The sequence below is a fragment of the Ranitomeya variabilis genome, chromosome 2 (assembly GCF_051348905.1).
Source record: "Ranitomeya variabilis isolate aRanVar5 chromosome 2, aRanVar5.hap1, whole genome shotgun sequence".
NCBI classification, from domain to species: domain Eukaryota; kingdom Metazoa; phylum Chordata; class Amphibia; order Anura; family Dendrobatidae; genus Ranitomeya; species Ranitomeya variabilis.
This window is the reverse complement of record NC_135233.1, coordinates 1,069,266,567-1,069,282,898: the sequence shown is the minus strand read 5'-3', so window position 1 is coordinate 1,069,282,898 and position 16,332 is coordinate 1,069,266,567. Positions and strand designations below refer to the sequence as shown.

Sequence of the window (16,332 nt, the reverse complement as noted above, 5' to 3'; positions counted from 1 at the left end):
TTCTCAGGAATTTTCTGCAAGAAATCCTGACGTGTGCACATAGCCTAAGGGTATGTGCACACGTCAGGATTTCTTGCAGAAATTTCCTGAAGAAAACCGGAAATTTTCTGCAAGAAATCTGCATATTTCTTTTTGGGTTTTTTCCCGTTTTTTTCGCGTTTTTTTTTTTTTTTTAGCATTTTGCAAGCGTAATTAGCTTGCAGAATGCTAAAGTTTTCCAAGCGATCTGTAGCATCACTTGGAAAACTGATTGACAAGTTGGTCACACTTGTCAAACATAGTGTTTGACAAGTGTGACCAACTTTTTACTATAGATGCTGCTTATGCAGCATCAACAGTAAAAGATAGAATGGTAAAAATAATAATAAAAAATGGTTATACTCACCCTCTGCAGACAGCCGATCTCCTCAGCGGCGTCCGTTCCTATAGATGGTGTGTGCAGGACCTTCGATGACGTCGCGGTCACGTGACGTCATCGCGGTCATGTGACCGCGACGTCATCGCAGGTCTTTCACACACACCAGCTATAGGAACGGAAGCGGCAGCGTGCACCTGAGAGGCGGGAAGACGGCGGGGGCCATCGAAGGTGAGTATATGACTATTTTTTATTTTAATTCTTTTTTTTTACCAATTATACGGTGCCCAGTCCGTGGAGTCTCCTCTCCTCCACCCCGGGTACCAACCGTACATAATCTGCTTACTTCCCGCATGGTGGGCATAGCCACATGCGGAAAGTAAGCAGATCAATGCATTCCTAGTTGTGCGGAATCCCCACAATTCCGCAAATTTAATGAACATGTTGCTTTTTTTTCCGCGATGCGATTTTTTCGCGGAAAAAAATCCAACATTTGCACAAGATATGCGGAATACACTGTAAATAATGGGAGGCATATGTAAGCGTTTTTTTCGCGTTTGTTTTGCATTTTTATCACGTTTTTATAGCGAAAAAATGCGAAAAATACTGAACGTGTGCTTGTGGCCTAAGAAGTGGAAACAGATTGTAAAGGGTCAAGAAGAGTTATCTAAGAGATAGCTGATTAGTAGGGAGCAGACCAAGCATTCCAGGAATTTAGAGATAAAGGTGAGATTAGAGACAGGTCTGCAGTTAGTGGTGCAGTTCTGGATGTCTTTTTTTTAAGTAAAGACAGTAGCGGGGCAGAGGGAGCAGTTGCCCCAGGGCTCCGAGCTCGGAGGGTAGCACACAGATACAGTTAAATTGAAAAATCCAATGCGAAATGAGCATCCAGGGCGGCCCCTGGGAATCCTAGGTCCGTGCACGTGCACTATATAAAATGGGCGAGTGTCTCTGAATAATATTTGGTCATGCATATGCACTTTATTCATTGTTAGTCTATTTAGACTCTGATAATTACAATCACCCACAGCATTCAGAATAACAATGATTAAGTCATTAGTTTAGCACCTGAACGTTATCAGTTTGCAGCATTTCTCTGATTCTAGAGTGATGCGAACACCTTTTTGTTTTGCATTGTCTTTTTTTTACATTGTTATATATTCTTACATCAGATATTCTGGAAGATTGTTCCACAACCAGCTTTTCATTCCCAGAGTGCCGATTAAGATTCCTCTTTCTATCTACCTCCTTCTATTATTAAAATATATTTTTTTGTATATGTAATTATTGGGCAATACAAATATCAATAAAACGATGTTTCTTTTTCACACTGATGAAGTCAGCACTCCATTTTTTCTTCAATTATATACTTAACTGGAGTTTCTTCTCTAATAGTATCCATGATAGTTACACATAATATTAAATTTGGGGGCTACTGCAGGGGCCATTATACAACGTGGGAGCTAATGCAGGGGCCACTATACAGCTTGGGGACTAATGCAGGGGCCACTATACAGCTTGGGGACTAATGCAGGGGCCATTATACAGCTTGGGGACTAATGCAGGGGCCATTATACAGTGTGGGAGCTAATGTGGGGGCCATTATACAGCTTGGGGACTAATGCAGGGGCCATTATACAGCTTGGGGACTAATGCGGGGGCCATTATACAGTGTGGGAGCTAATGTGGGGGCCATTATACAGCTTGGGGACTAATGCAGGGGCCATTATACATTTTAGGGACTAATGCAGGGGCCATTATACAGTGTGGGAGCTAATGCGGGGGCCATTATACAGCTTGGGGACTAATGCGGGGGGCCATTAAACAGCTTGGGGACTAATGTAGGGGCTATTATACAATGTGGGAGCGCCCTGCACTACCTCTCCACTTTCATTAGACCACAAGTTGCATATGCCGGTGTCTGTGATGCACTGGCACCGGTGCACAGAAGACACGACCCAGAGTCCCAATGCAGTTACACCATTGCGCCGTGCTGGAAACTTGCCGTCCTGTGCGTGCGTCGGTGCTATGACAGCACATTGCCTTTCCAGTGGACTCATCAAAATCCTGGATTAAGTGAGTATATGATTTTTTGTTTTATTAAATCTTGTGGTGTGATGTGGGGGCATCATAAGCAATGGGGGACCCTCATACAGTGTGGAGGTCCCTCATACATTGGAAGGACTATTATGGGGGCCTGTATAGAGTGTGGGACTAATGCTTTTTTACAGCATTAGAGCTAATGCGGGGGCCATTATACAGCTAGGGGATTAATGCAGAGGCCATTATAAGGCTTGGGGGCTAATGCAGGGGCAATTATACAGTATGGAAGCCAATGTGGTGGCCATTATACAGTGTGGAAGCCATTATTGAGCTTAGGGGGCTAATATGGGGACCATTATACAATTTGGGGGATAATGTAAGGGCCATTATTGAATTTCCTCTAAAATTGGTGTCAGGTTTGGTGGAGGTCAAGGACATGAACTTTTTTCTAAAGAAACTTTACGTGCAAGGCTAAACAATTCAGGATTGTCCTCCTTTCAATTAGTTCCTACTTTGTTGTTCCCGAATAGAGAAAAAAAAAAACACGACATAAGAAAATATGTTAGAGCCTTAGTCACAGGATTTGTGGTCGGACCCTCACTGATCATACAACCATCACCTAGTCTGTATGTAGATAAGTTTTAAAAATGGAAATAACCCTTTAATGGGAGCAGCTGAACAACATACAGTCTGTGTGCAGTAAGCATATGGCACGGTTTGCAGAAAGGACGACGCTCACTCAGCTTACTACTTAAGCTGCCTCATTATACGGGGTCCCTCTGTGGTGCATGTTCTATAGTCCGTGGCAGGTCTTGGCAGATGATCATTAGATTAGGCATGCACTGGATGAGCAGTGGTGGCGATACAGGATATCACCAATATAGTGCATTTTTTACCCTAGGGTGCTGCAGCATTTCAGAGAAACCATACTATGAAGAGCCGGCTGGGCTCGATGCGTCTCCAATGACTAGTAAGAGGCCGGTACCCTGCAGCTTCTCCTCTCCAGATGCCTTAGACTGACAGGTCCCTCCATATGGCAGTGTACAGATAGAGAACTGCCTGTGTAGGGCAGCGGAGAAGCCCCCGGGACGCATGGTGGTCAGTTGTCTAAGGCATGCTCTATCTGAAACACTGCAGTGATAAAAAGGATCCTGCTATATGGATAGTCCATCCAAAATTTAGAGAAAAGGAGTAATACGCATCACCTAAATATAAATCTCCATATACATCGTCCATGCCACCAAGCACTGCTAACCTACTGTATTACAATCACAAGTACCGCTCAGATCCTTCATTGCCCCCAATAATTAATAAAAACCAGGCCAACCACAAGTGAAAAAAATAACCAATTGAAAAGCAAAGGCTTCAGAACAATCCTACAATGCAGCTTGAAATACAGACTAAGGGCTCATTTCCACTTGCGAGGAAAACAGACGAGTGCAATCCGATAAAAAAAAAAAAATCGGATTGCACTCAGACCAATGTTATTCAATAGGTGTCTTTTCATTTGCGATTTTTTTCTCAGCCGAAATCGGACTGAGAAAAAAAAAAAACGCAGCATGCTGCGTATTGCTGCGATTCTCGGGCGAGACTCGCCAATGCAAGTCAATGAGTGTGAGAAAAAAAACGCATGGAATACGGACCATCCGTATTCCGTCCGTTTTTTACGGATACCTTACCATTCTGTGGCACAGAACACTGTAAATGGTCCTGTAAATGACTGTATAAAAATAGTTGCAGAGAAAAAAACCGGATGTCATACGGATGTAAAACGGATGGTGCGATTTAAAAAAAAAAAATAAATAAAAAAAAAAAAAAAAAAAAATCGCATTGAACTCGCATAACAAACGCATACTTTTCATCCCTTTTTTTTCAGTCCAGATTACGGACCGTTTTTTCTCTTGCAAGTGGAAATGAGCCCTAAGCCGAGAACCCAAAAGAAACCCACCTCCCCACTCCCGAGATAATGCTTCCACCACATTGTAAGAACTTTAGCGGAATGGTGTGCGGAACATGACCGACTCAAGATGATGACCAGTTTCCAAATTCTTCAGATGTGAATCCGATCCACCATGTCTGTGACGGCCTGGAAAACAAGTCCAATCCATAGAGCCAAAAAGTACAACAACCCGGCGTCAGACACCACAGCACACCTACATACATTTTCTAAAGTTCAGTAAGAAAATACAATACAAAGTTTTTAAAAAAAAAAACAAATATTTAATAAAATATAAAAGTTCCAAAACAATTATAAAAACAAAAATATATACATACTTGGCATCATCATGACTCCAATAACAACATGTTCAATAGACAGTAAAAGTTTAGGATTTTATTCTGCATTTTTGCTTTAATTAAAAAAAATAAAATATAAATGTACAAAAAAACAAAAAAATACAAAAAATTAAAAACATGGAGCTTTAAAAAAAAAAAAAAAAGTTATGACTGTCGGGATGGGAAGAAAAAGCACCCACCAGTTTTGATTCTCAAGGTGTTCATAGGCACAGTCTACCTTAAAGTTCTAACAGAAAGCGCTCACAGCCTAAACCCTGGTGCTCATGGCCAATAGATCATCCGTCTGAGCGACTGATCACTCGCAGAAAACTCTCAGGCACGTTGCATTTCGATGGCGATCTTTTTCTCAGTGCTGCCTGGCAGCGGCTTTCTCCTCTCTCCCCATCGAAATCACAAGTGCACATGGCGGATCCGAGCCTTCATGTGTATGGAGGGAGAGATTGCGCTCGTCTGACTTCTCTGGGGGGGTATGTGACCATGGTTAGGAATCGGCAGCGCTTTGGACGCAGCACGTGTCCGCTCTGTCCAAAGCGCTGCCGGTTTTTGAGCGCAGGTGATTCCGCATGTGTTCATTGAACTGTGCGGAATTACCGCATCCAATACATTGTATGGGCGAAATTTATCTCTGAGACTCGCATCTCAGCAAAATAAAGACATGCTGCGGTCTGGAAAGACGCGCCGCATGTCCATCTCTGCAGGTAAGCCACGGGCGTCTGTGAACCCATAGTGGACATTGGATTTATAGAAATCCCATCCACTATGCGGTAACATCTGGACACTACACAAGAATGCAGCGTCCAACCTGCAGCGTTTACTGACCGCGGTGACATACCCTGGAATGTATTGCCGCCTGAGTGTTAACCAGCGACTTACTCCATCTTTCACCTGGCTAACATATACAGAGTGTTACTGATGAGGGATGCTACAAGGTAGCGGCTCTGGAGGACTTCCTACATTTGAAGATCACAGCTTCTGTCGACCCCAGGCTTACCGGATGAGACTCAACATGAATCAGAGTCGGAAAATCGAGCGTCCTCTCCGCAGTTTGTTCTACTGCCTTGGCGTCTTCACTGCCGTGTTGCGATCCGCCATCCTGCAGGTTTTCACTTTCCATAGACTTGAACTTGTAATTTGTTTTCAGACGATAGTGAAGCTTTTGGCTGAGTAGTAACACGAGGACGCCCCCGACGCGCAGGACCCTGTACATAGAAAAGAGGACAATATGAACACGTCTGCAGACGACGCAAAGTATGAGGCCTGGAAGTCATGACGTCCTTGGTGTCGAGGCTCAGGATCACTCCGCATTGAAGCCCCCTGCCGGGCTGGGGATACTGTGTATATGGGGTCCATCTACATGGCGGCAGTCATATAATTAACCAATGTGACTGATTCTCTCCTGTTCTTTGCAGGCGTCCAACATTCAGCACATGTGCCGAATGTCCTATACCCGAGTGTCATGATCTCTGCAGGCAGAGATCATAGCAAGCCTATAGAGGGACAAGCTCTCGGAAGATGGAACTATACTGACCATGAACTAAGCCTGCCGCGCAACTAGAAATAGCCAGGTAGCATTTCCTATTTATCGCTAGATGCCCAGCTCTGGCCTAAGACCTAAATAGCTAGCAGAGGGAAATATAAGACCTGGCTCACCTCTAGAGAAATATTCCAAAGAAGACAGAAGCCCCCCACATATAATGACGGTGAGTTCAGATGAAACAACAAACGCAGCAGGAAAATAGTCTTAGCAAATTTGAGGTCCGCTTACTAGATAGCAGAAGACAGATAGTATACTTTCATGGTCAGCAGAAAAACACTAACAAAACACCATCCAGAGATTACCTTAAACTCTGGCATTAACTCATAACGCCAGAGTAGCAATCCCTGATCAACGAGAGCTTTCCAGACACAGTAACAAAACTTCAGCTGTGAACTGGAACAAATAGGCAAAACAAAACATGGACAAAAGTCCAACTTATCTAGTAGTAGTCTAGAAGCAGGAACAAGCACTGAGAGGCATCAGATAACATTGTTGACCGGCAAGAAACCACCAGAGAAATGAGCTTAAATAGCGACACACACTACTGATGGAATCAGGTGAAACAGGAAAGAGGATGACAAGTCCAATTCCACAAGCGGCCACCGGGGGAGCCCAGAATCCAAATTCACAACAGTACCCCCCCCTCAAGGAGGGGGCACCGAACCCTCACCAGATCCACCAGGGCGACCAGGATGAGCCCTATGGAAGGCACGAACAAGATCAGAAGCATGAACATCAGATGCATTGACCCAAGAATTATCCTCCTGGCCGTAACCCTTCCAGTTGACCAGATACTGGAGTTTCCGTCTGGAAACACGAGAGTCCAAAATTTTCTCCACAACGTACTCCAACTCACCCTCAACCAACACCGGAGCAGGAGGCTCAACTGAAGGTACAACAGGTACCTCATACCTGCGCAATAACGACCGATGAAAAACGTTATGAATGGAAAAGGACGCAGGGAGGTCCAAACGGAAAGAAACAGGATTAAGAATCTCCAATATTCTATAAGGGCCGATGAACCGAGGTTTAAACTTAGGAGAAGAGACCCTCATAGGGACAAAACGAGAAGACAACCACACTAAATCTCCAACACAAAGCCGAGAACCAACACGACGATGACGGTTGGCAAAACGCTGAGTCTTCTCCTGGGACAACTTCAAATTGTCCATAACCTGCCCCCAAATGTGATGCAATCTCTCTACCACCGCATCCACTCCAGGACAATCCGAGGATTCCACCTGACCGGAGGAAAATCGAGGGTGAAACCCCGAATTACAGAAAAACGGGGACACCAAGGTGGAAGAACTGGCCCGATTATTGAGGGCGAACTCTGCCAATGGCAAAAAAGCAACCCAATCATCCTGGTCAGCAGAGACAAAACACCTCAGATATGTCTCAAGGGTCTGATTAGTCCGCTCGGTCTGGCCATTAGTCTGAGGGTGAAAAGCAGACGAAAAAGACAAATCTATGCCCATCCTAGCACAGAATGCCCGCCAAAATCTAGACACAAATTGGGTACCTCTGTCAGAAACAATATTCTCAGGAATACCGTGCAATCGGACAACATTCTGAAAAAACAGAGGAACCAACTCAGAAGAAGAAGGCAACTTGGGCAGAGGAACCAAATGGACCATTTTAGAGAAACGGTCACAGACCACCCAGATGACAGACATCTTCTGGGAAACAGGCAGATCTGAAATAAAATCCATCGAGATGTGTGTCCAAGGCCTCTTAGGAATAGGCAAGGGCAACAGCAGTCCGCTAGCCCGAGAACTACAAGACTTGGCCCGAGCACAAACGTCACATGACTGCACAAAGACTCGCACATCTCGTGACAGAGAAGGCCACCAGAAGGATCTTGCCACCAAATCCCTGGTACCAAAAATTCCGGGATGACCTGCCAATGCAGAAGAATGTACCTCAGAGATGACTCTGCTGGTCCAATCATCCGGAACAAACAGTCTATCAGGCGGACAACGATCCGGTCTATCCGCCTGAAACTCTTGCAAGGACCGCCGCAGATCAGGAGAAACGGCCGACAAAATTACTCCCTCCCTAAGGATACCTGTGGGTTCAGAATTACCAGGAGAGTCCGGGTCAAAACTCCTAGAAAGGGCATCTGCCTTAACATTCTTAGAACCCGGTAGGTATGACACCACAAAATTAAAGCGAGAAAAAAATAAAGACCAGCGCGCCTGTCTAGGATTCAGGCGTCTGGCAGTCTCAAGATAAATCAAATTTTTGTGGTCAGTCAATACCACCACCTGATGTCTAGCCCCCTCGAGCCAATGGCGCCACTCCTCAAACGCCCACTTCATGGCCAAAAGCTCCCGATTCCCAACATCATAATTCCGCTCTGCGGGCGAAAATTTGCGAGAAAAGAAGGCACAAGGCCTAATGACGGAGCAGTCGGAACCTTTCTGCGACAACACTGCCCCAGCTCCGATCTCCGAAGCGTCAACCTCAACCTGAAAAGGCAGATTCACATCAGGCTGACGCAACACAGGGGCAGAGGCAAAACGGCGCTTAAGCTCCTGAAAGGCCTCTACAGCATGAGGGGACCAATTAGCAACATCAGCGCCTTGTCTGGTCAAATCAGTCAGTGGTTTAACGACATCCGAAAAACCAGCAATAAATCGGCGGTAAAAGTTGGCAAAGCCCAAAAATCTCTGAAGACCCTTAAGAGAGGAGGGCTGAGTCCAGTCACAAATAGCTTGCACCTTGACGGGATCCATCTCAATGGAAGAGGGAGAAAAAATATACCCCAAAAAGGAAATTTTCTGGACCCCAAAAACGCACTTAGACCCCTTCACACATAAAGAATTAGACCGCAGAACCTGAAAAACTCTCCTGACCTGCTGGACATGAGAGTCCCAGTCATCAGAAAAAATCAGAATATCATCCAGATATATTATCATAAATTTATCCAGAAAATCGCGGAAAATATCATGCATAAAAGACTGGAAAACTGAAGGGGCATCAGAGAGACCTTCTCTGAAAGTTGCCGCCAAGGCGCACTCATTCCACTGAGTAAGCACAGACCATCTACGGAATCCTTGGCAGAAAACTTCAGCTTCGTCTTGCCCCTGAGATAGTGCCATCAAAGTTTTTTCTGCCTGAAGTTCCAAATGAGGTTCCTCATAAAGCAAGCCCAAGGCCAGAAAAAACGCATCCACATCGCGTAACGCAGGATCCCCTGCTGGCAATGAGAAGGCCCAATCTTGAGGGTCACCCCTGAGCAAGGAAATCACAATCCTAACCTGCTGAGCAGGGTCTCCAGCTGAACGAGACTTCAGGGACAAATAAAGCTTACAATTATTTCGGAAATTCTGGAAGCTAGCTCTATTCCCTGTGAAGAACTCCGGCAAAGGAATTCTCGGCTCAGATACCGGAGCATGTACCACAAAATCTTGTAAATTTTGTACTTTCGTGATGAGATTATTCAAACCCGCAGTTACACTCTGGAGATCCATTATTGTCAGGTGCACACAGAGCATACAGAGATTAGGAGGAGAGAGAGAGAAAAGACTGCAGCAAGGCAGACTGGAGGAAAAAAAAAAAAAAAAAAAAAATTTCAGCAGACTTCTTATAACTCTCCTTTCTCAACCTGGGTCTTTAACACTTTATTGGCCGGTCAAACTGTCATGATCTCTGCAGGCAGAGATCATAGCAAGCCTATAGAGGGACAAGCTCTCGGAAGATGGAACTATACTGACCATGAACTAAGCCTGCCGCGCAACTAGAAATAGCCAGGTAGCATTTCCTATTTATCGCTAGATGCCCAGCTCTGGCCTAAGACCTAAATAGCTAGCAGAGGGAAATATAAGACCTGGCTCACCTCTAGAGAAATATTCCAAAGAAGACAGTAGCCCCCCACATATAATGACGGTGAGTTCAGATGAAACAACAAACGCAGCAGGAAAATAGTCTTAGCAAATTTGAGGTCCGCTTACTAGATAGCAGAAGACAGATAGTATACTTTCATGGTCAGCAGAAAAACACTAACAAAACACCATCCAGAGATTACCTTAAACTCTGGCATTAACTCATAACGCCAGAGTAGCAATCCCTGATCAACGAGAGCTTTCCAGACACAGTAACAAAACTTCAGCTGTGAACTGGAACAAATAGGCAAAACAAAACATGGACAAAAGTCCAACTTATCTAGTAGTAGTCTAGAAGCAGGAACAAGCACTGAGAGGCATCAGATAACATTGTTGACCGGCAAGAAACCACCAGAGAAATGAGCTTAAATAGCGACACACACTACTGATGGAATCAGGTGAAACAGGAAAGAGGATGACAAGTCCAATTCCACAAGCGGCCACCGGGGGAGCCCAGAATCCAAATTCACAACACCCGAGCATGCACTCAATGTCCTTATAGCACGTACACAAGAGTGATGGCGATCACAAGTAAATGACTGGACGGCCGCCATGCTAACAACTTACACATGGTGTACACGCACAGTAAGGGGGCTTTGATTGGGCAGCTGACTGCGGCCCACTATGCCGGTACACGTTTGACCCATGTGGACCAGTAAAGAGTCACTTTCCAGCATACAGGAATACTCAGGCCTCGTCATTGTCCCGGGGTAAGAAGCCAAACCCCATGACGGTTCTCTAATCTGGTGGCCCACATCGGCCATCATTAATCTAGGGTCAGTTTTCAGTACGGTGGACATTCCTCATACTAATCAGTGCCTCCATCATTCATATTAGCACCCATTTTCCTTTTCTTTACAAAAGTATCGCATGGCATAGTGCTGTCAAAAGTCTAAATCACACCTCCCCTGTGGAGAGATGGACACGGCACCATCATCTTCATCAGCACTGGTCCACCGAAGCAAAGATAGGGCCGCAATTTAGACTACCCACAATATACCGTATTTTTCTGACCATAAGACACACTTTTTTTCCTCCAAATTTGGGAGGAAAGTGTGGGTGCGTCTTATGGTAGGGATGTAGCATGTGGGGAGGGGGGCAGCAGCGAGTGGGATCGCAATGATATCCCACTTCAGGCGGCAGAAAAATGTCCCCACTGCCGGGAATCAGCTGCTGGGGAAACCACGTGGTCCCGATGATTAAGTGCAGTGAATATTCATTAGCTACTCCCTGCCCACCGCCTCAGCTGAGCGGGGGAGCAGCAAATGAATACTGCACTTCAGCAGCGACACACATGGATTCCTTAGCGCTGATTCCAGCAGCAGCTGGGGAGATCTGTGTGTCTGTGGGAGGAGGAGGCAGCAGCAGCAGGGTCGGGGGAGAGGAGATCGCTGGTACCTTCCTGGGCTGGAGCTGAGTGCTGTGCAGTGTGCACAAGGACCTGTGATGTCAGGAGTGGGCGGGCTGGAGCATCACATGGCAGCACAGAGCCCTCCCTCTTCTTGACATCATCACAGATCCTTCAGACTCCAACACTAGAATCTGCAGGCTTCCATTACCTGTGCTGTGGAAAGGCAACAAGAGGGAGCGCTCTGTGTGTGCAGCCATGGGATGCTTTACCTCACCACAGTGGCTGGCTGGCTGCTACAATTAAGAGGTTAGTCTTTCGAAAACACAATAAAGCACTCCGCCACTCCTTTAGTGGACTATAACTCCCAGCATGTCATAGGATCTGCAGGACATGCTGGGAGTTATAGTTCTCCCATGGGATTTTAAAGCAGCACTTTCAAAATAAGCCCTGTGCCCCCATTCTTATACTCACCCTCCAGCATCTTCATATAGTACTGTACAGACACCACACTGGTCCCGCAGCTTCCAACATAATAACATACTATTATATATAATAACACCACATATAATAGTATGTTAAATATTTTACCACATTTTTTTGCTTCAAATATTTTTTTCCCTATTTTCCACCTCTAAAACCTGGGTGCGCCTTATAGTCCGGTGCGTCTTATAGTTCGAAAAAGCCAGATTACTCACCGGTAATGCTCTTTTAATGAGTCCACGACAGCACCCCACATGAGAGAGAGGGATCCGCCCCATAGGAACAGGAAACCTACAGAATAAAAGGAGGCGGTCCCCTCTCCTCCTCAGTTTAGTTTACAGAGTACAAAAAGGGAACCGCAAAAGCTTTAGTATTAATTCTTATTCAGCAACATAAATATCTTAAACACTATACAACCATTATTTGTGAATTTAAAAGGAAGAGCTGTGCATAAGTTAGGGAGGGTAGTAAATGGGTGCTGTCGTGGACTCATTAAAAGAGCATTACCGGTGAGTAATCCGGCTTTTTACCCTTCGCCACGACAGCACCCCACATGAGAGATTTTCAGAGATTCATTATTTGGGTGGGATTACTGTATTAAGAACAGCTCTACCAAAGGTCAGATCAGAAGATGTAGATAGATCAAGTCTATAATGGTTGTAAAAGGTAGAAGGTGTAGACCAAGTTGCGGCCTTACATATTAAATGGATCGGTACATCTGCTTGTTCCGCCCAGGAGGAAGCCATGGCTCGTGTTGAGTGCGCTTTAATACCCGCTGGAGGAATCTCGCCTTTTGATGTATAGGCCAAGCAGATAGCATCTCTAATCCATCGAGATATGGTAGCTCTCGTGACCCCATGTCCTTTCTTGTGGCCCTGAAAGGAGATGAACAGAGCCCTACTCTCCCTCCATGTCTGAGACCTTTCTATATAGGTCAGGATGGCTCTTCTGACATCTAAGGTGTGGAATTTATGCTGTTCTGGAGTTACAGGTGAATCAAAAAAGGAAGGGAGAAATATCTCTTGGGACCTGTGGTAGGTGGACGCTACCTTAGGGAGGTATGAGGGGTCTGGTTTTAGGACTATCCGATCATGGAATATCAGTAAGAAGGGTGGGTCTACTGATAGGGCCTGGATGTCGCTAACCCGTCTAGCTGAGGTTAGGGCTACCAAGAGGGCTACTTTATATGTCAGGATTTTTAAAGGTATTGAATCTAGTGGCTCAAATGGGGAGCTGGTTAAGGCCTCTAGCACTAGATTTAAATCCCACGGAGGTAGACGGGGAATATGGACCGGTTTACTACGTTCACAAGATTTTATGAATCTGGAGATCCACCTATTAGCTGCTATATTGCATCCATATAGGGCTCCTAATGCCGAGACCTGAACTCTTAAGGTGTTTACAGATAACCCCAACTCTCGGCCTTTTTGCAAGAACTCTAGAATAGGTGTGACCGGAACTTGCTTAGTGAACGGTACCGTGTAAAAGTCTAAGAATTTATTCCATACCCTACTATATATCAGGGTGGTAGATCTTTTCCTGCTCAATAAGAGGGTGTTTACTAGTTCTGCTGAGAACCCTCTTGATCTTAGTAGTTGCCTCTCAAATTCCACGCCATCAAGTGAAGACCTTTCACGTGCGGGTGGAAAAAGGGGCCTTGGGACAGCAGCTTCTTGTCTGATGGGAGAATCCATGGATCGCATAGGCACATGGTCTGGAGACAAGAGAACCATGGTCTTTTCGGCCAGAATGGTGCAATGAGGATCACTCTTGCTTGTTCCCTCCTGATTTTTCTGATCACTAGAGGAATCAGAGACATCGGAGGAAAGGCGTATGCCAGCTGGAACCTCCAAGGATGGTGGAGAGAGTCCAACATATCTGGGTGATCCATGGCATTCAGGGAAGCGAACCTTCTTACTTGCCGGTTGTCTCTTGTGGCAAATAGGTCGATTTGTGGTATCCCCCATGATTCTGTTATCATACTGAATATGGATCTGTTTAAGGTCCATTCCCCTTGACGTAACTTGTTTCAGCTGAGGTAGTCTGCCCTGATGTTCTCTACACCTCTGATGTGCAGGGCTGTTAGGGATGTTAGATGAGTCTCTGCCAGCTGGAAGATGTCTGCAGCTATGGTCATTAGACTTCCTGACCTTGTACCACCCTGACGGTTCACATATGCCACTGTGGTGGAATTGTCCGAGTAAATTCTTACATTTGCTCCTTGAATCTGCGGAAGAAAGTGATTTAAGGCATATTCTACCGCTTTTAACTCCTTCCAATTGGAGGAACATGACAATTCTGCCTGGTCCCAAGTATCTTGGGCCAGACTGTCTTTCATATGTGCTCCCCACCCAATAGGGCTGGCGTCGGTGGTAATTATTTTAGACGGGTCTATTATCCATGGCACACCCTCTGAGAGGTGGTCCATGTCTAGCCACCAGGATAGTGATTCTAAGACATCTTTAGAAAGAGTTATTCTGCTTTCTAGATGTCCGTCTTTTCCCTGAGCCGACAATACCTCATACTGTAATTGACGAGTATGAAATTGTGCCCATGGTACAGCAGGGATACATGATGATAATGACCCCAGTAAGGACATACCCTTCCTTAGTGTCATGTAGGGGTTGCGTATTGCGTCTGATACCCTTGATTGTATAGTCAGTTTCTTTGCTTGGGGGAGGAAGCATCTCTGACTTACGGAGTCTAGCTGGATTCCTAGAAATGTCTGGACGGTTTCTGGATTCAGCCGGGATTTTTTGAAGTTGACGATCCAACCTAACTCCTGTAGGGACGAGATCGTATTAGATAGACGAGTTTTACACTGAAGCATAGAGTTTCCCACCACTAGAAAGTCATCTAGGTAGGGTATTATCAAGGTATCTCGTTGACGTAGATGAGCCATCACTTCTAATATCACCTTAGTGAAGATGCGAGGAGCCATAGAAAGGCCAAATGGCATTGCAACATACTGAAAGTGACGAACCTGTCCTTCCAGGGTGACTGCTACCCTTAGATACTTTTGATGTTCGGCATGTATGGGAAGATGATAATAGGCATCCTTTAAGTCTATTCCGGCCATGACACACCTAGGAAACAAGAGTTTTATGGTTGAACTAATGGATTCCATTTTGAAGGTATGATTACGCAGGAAGGCGTTTAATCTCTTGAGATTTATGATGGTTCTAAATGAACCATCAGGCTTATTGATCAAGAATAAAGGGGAATAGAACCCCTTCCCTTCTTGATCCTGGGGAACTTCTATCAGGACTTTTTTTAGACAGAAGAGATAGGATCTCTGATTCCAGAGCCCTTTGTTGGTCTTGACCTTTTGGAGATGTTACTATAAAGGAATCCCAAGGGATTCGGTCAAATTCCAATTTTAGGCCGTATTGTACAATGTCCAGAATCCACTGGCTGGATGTTATTTGTTCCCATCTGGGGAGGAAGAATTTTAATCTGCCGCCCACCTCCTGGTTAGCGGTATTTGCGTTTCGGGTTATGGGACCCGCTAAATAGCCGGATTACTTACGGTAATGCTCTTTTAATGAGTCCATGACAGCACCCACTGGAGAGATAGGGATCCGCCCCAAGGAACAGGAAACCTACAGAGACATAAAAGGGGGCGGTCCCCCTCTCCTCCTCAGTTTAATTTCAGAGTACCCGGAGGACCGCCAGTGTTAGTCAATCATCACAATGTATCATCAGAATATAAACTTCATAGAAGTAATTACATTGGCTTTTATTAGGGAGGGATGTGACTGGGTGCTGTCATGGACTCATTAAAAGAGCATTACCGTAAGTAATCCGGCTATTTACCCTTCGCCATGACAGCACCCACTGGAGAGATTTCCAGAGACCAACACCTAGGGGGGGACCACCGTGCTGAGGATAGTCCTGCCAAAGTGTAGGTCAGAGTCAGAAGACAGGTCAAGCCTGTAGTGATTATAGAAAGTGGAAGGAGCCAACCAAGTTGCAGCCTTACATATATCTTCGATTGGCACGTTCCCTTTTTCGGCCCAGGAAGAAGCCATGGCTCTGGTGGAATGTGCTTTGATGCCCTCCGGAGGTTCTTCATTTTTCATGGAATAGGCCAACCGGATAGCGTCTCTTATCCACCTGGATAATGTTGCTCTTGTGACTCCATATCCTTTCTTTTTGCCCTGGAAGGATATGAACAGAGCCCTACTCTGCCTCCAACTACTAGTTTTCTCAATATATTGCAAAACTACTCTCCTGACGTCTAAAGTATGGAATTTTTGTTCTTCAGGAGTAGAGGGGTCTTTAAAGAAAGTAGGAAGATGTATCTCCTGTGACCTGTGGAACTTCCCTGCTACCTTAGGAAGGTATAGGGGGTCCGGTTTTAAGATTAGTCTGTCATGAAATG

General features: G+C 45.3%; 1 protein-coding gene across 3 annotated transcripts in view; it reads right to left on the bottom strand.

Annotated features, from left to right (window-relative positions):
* Positions 1-4,315: 4,315 nt before the first annotated feature.
* Positions 4,316-16,332, bottom strand: part of THUMPD2 (THUMP domain 2 tRNA and snRNA guanosine methyltransferase) — a 32,179-nt gene continuing 20,162 nt past the window's right edge. Inside the window, exons 10-11 of one of the 3 annotated variants that reach the window (XM_077291569.1) lie at positions 5,685-5,892; positions 4,316-4,484 (exon numbers count right to left, since the gene is read on the bottom strand). In XM_077291569.1, the coding sequence (XP_077147684.1) occupies positions 4,449-4,484; positions 5,685-5,892 (244 nt within the window). In that variant the 3' untranslated portion in view covers positions 4,316-4,448. Of the gene's footprint in view, positions 4,485-4,600; positions 5,893-16,332 lie in introns of those variants that run through there. The other 2 variants (XR_013221993.1, XM_077291568.1) reach the window with 2 other exon arrangements.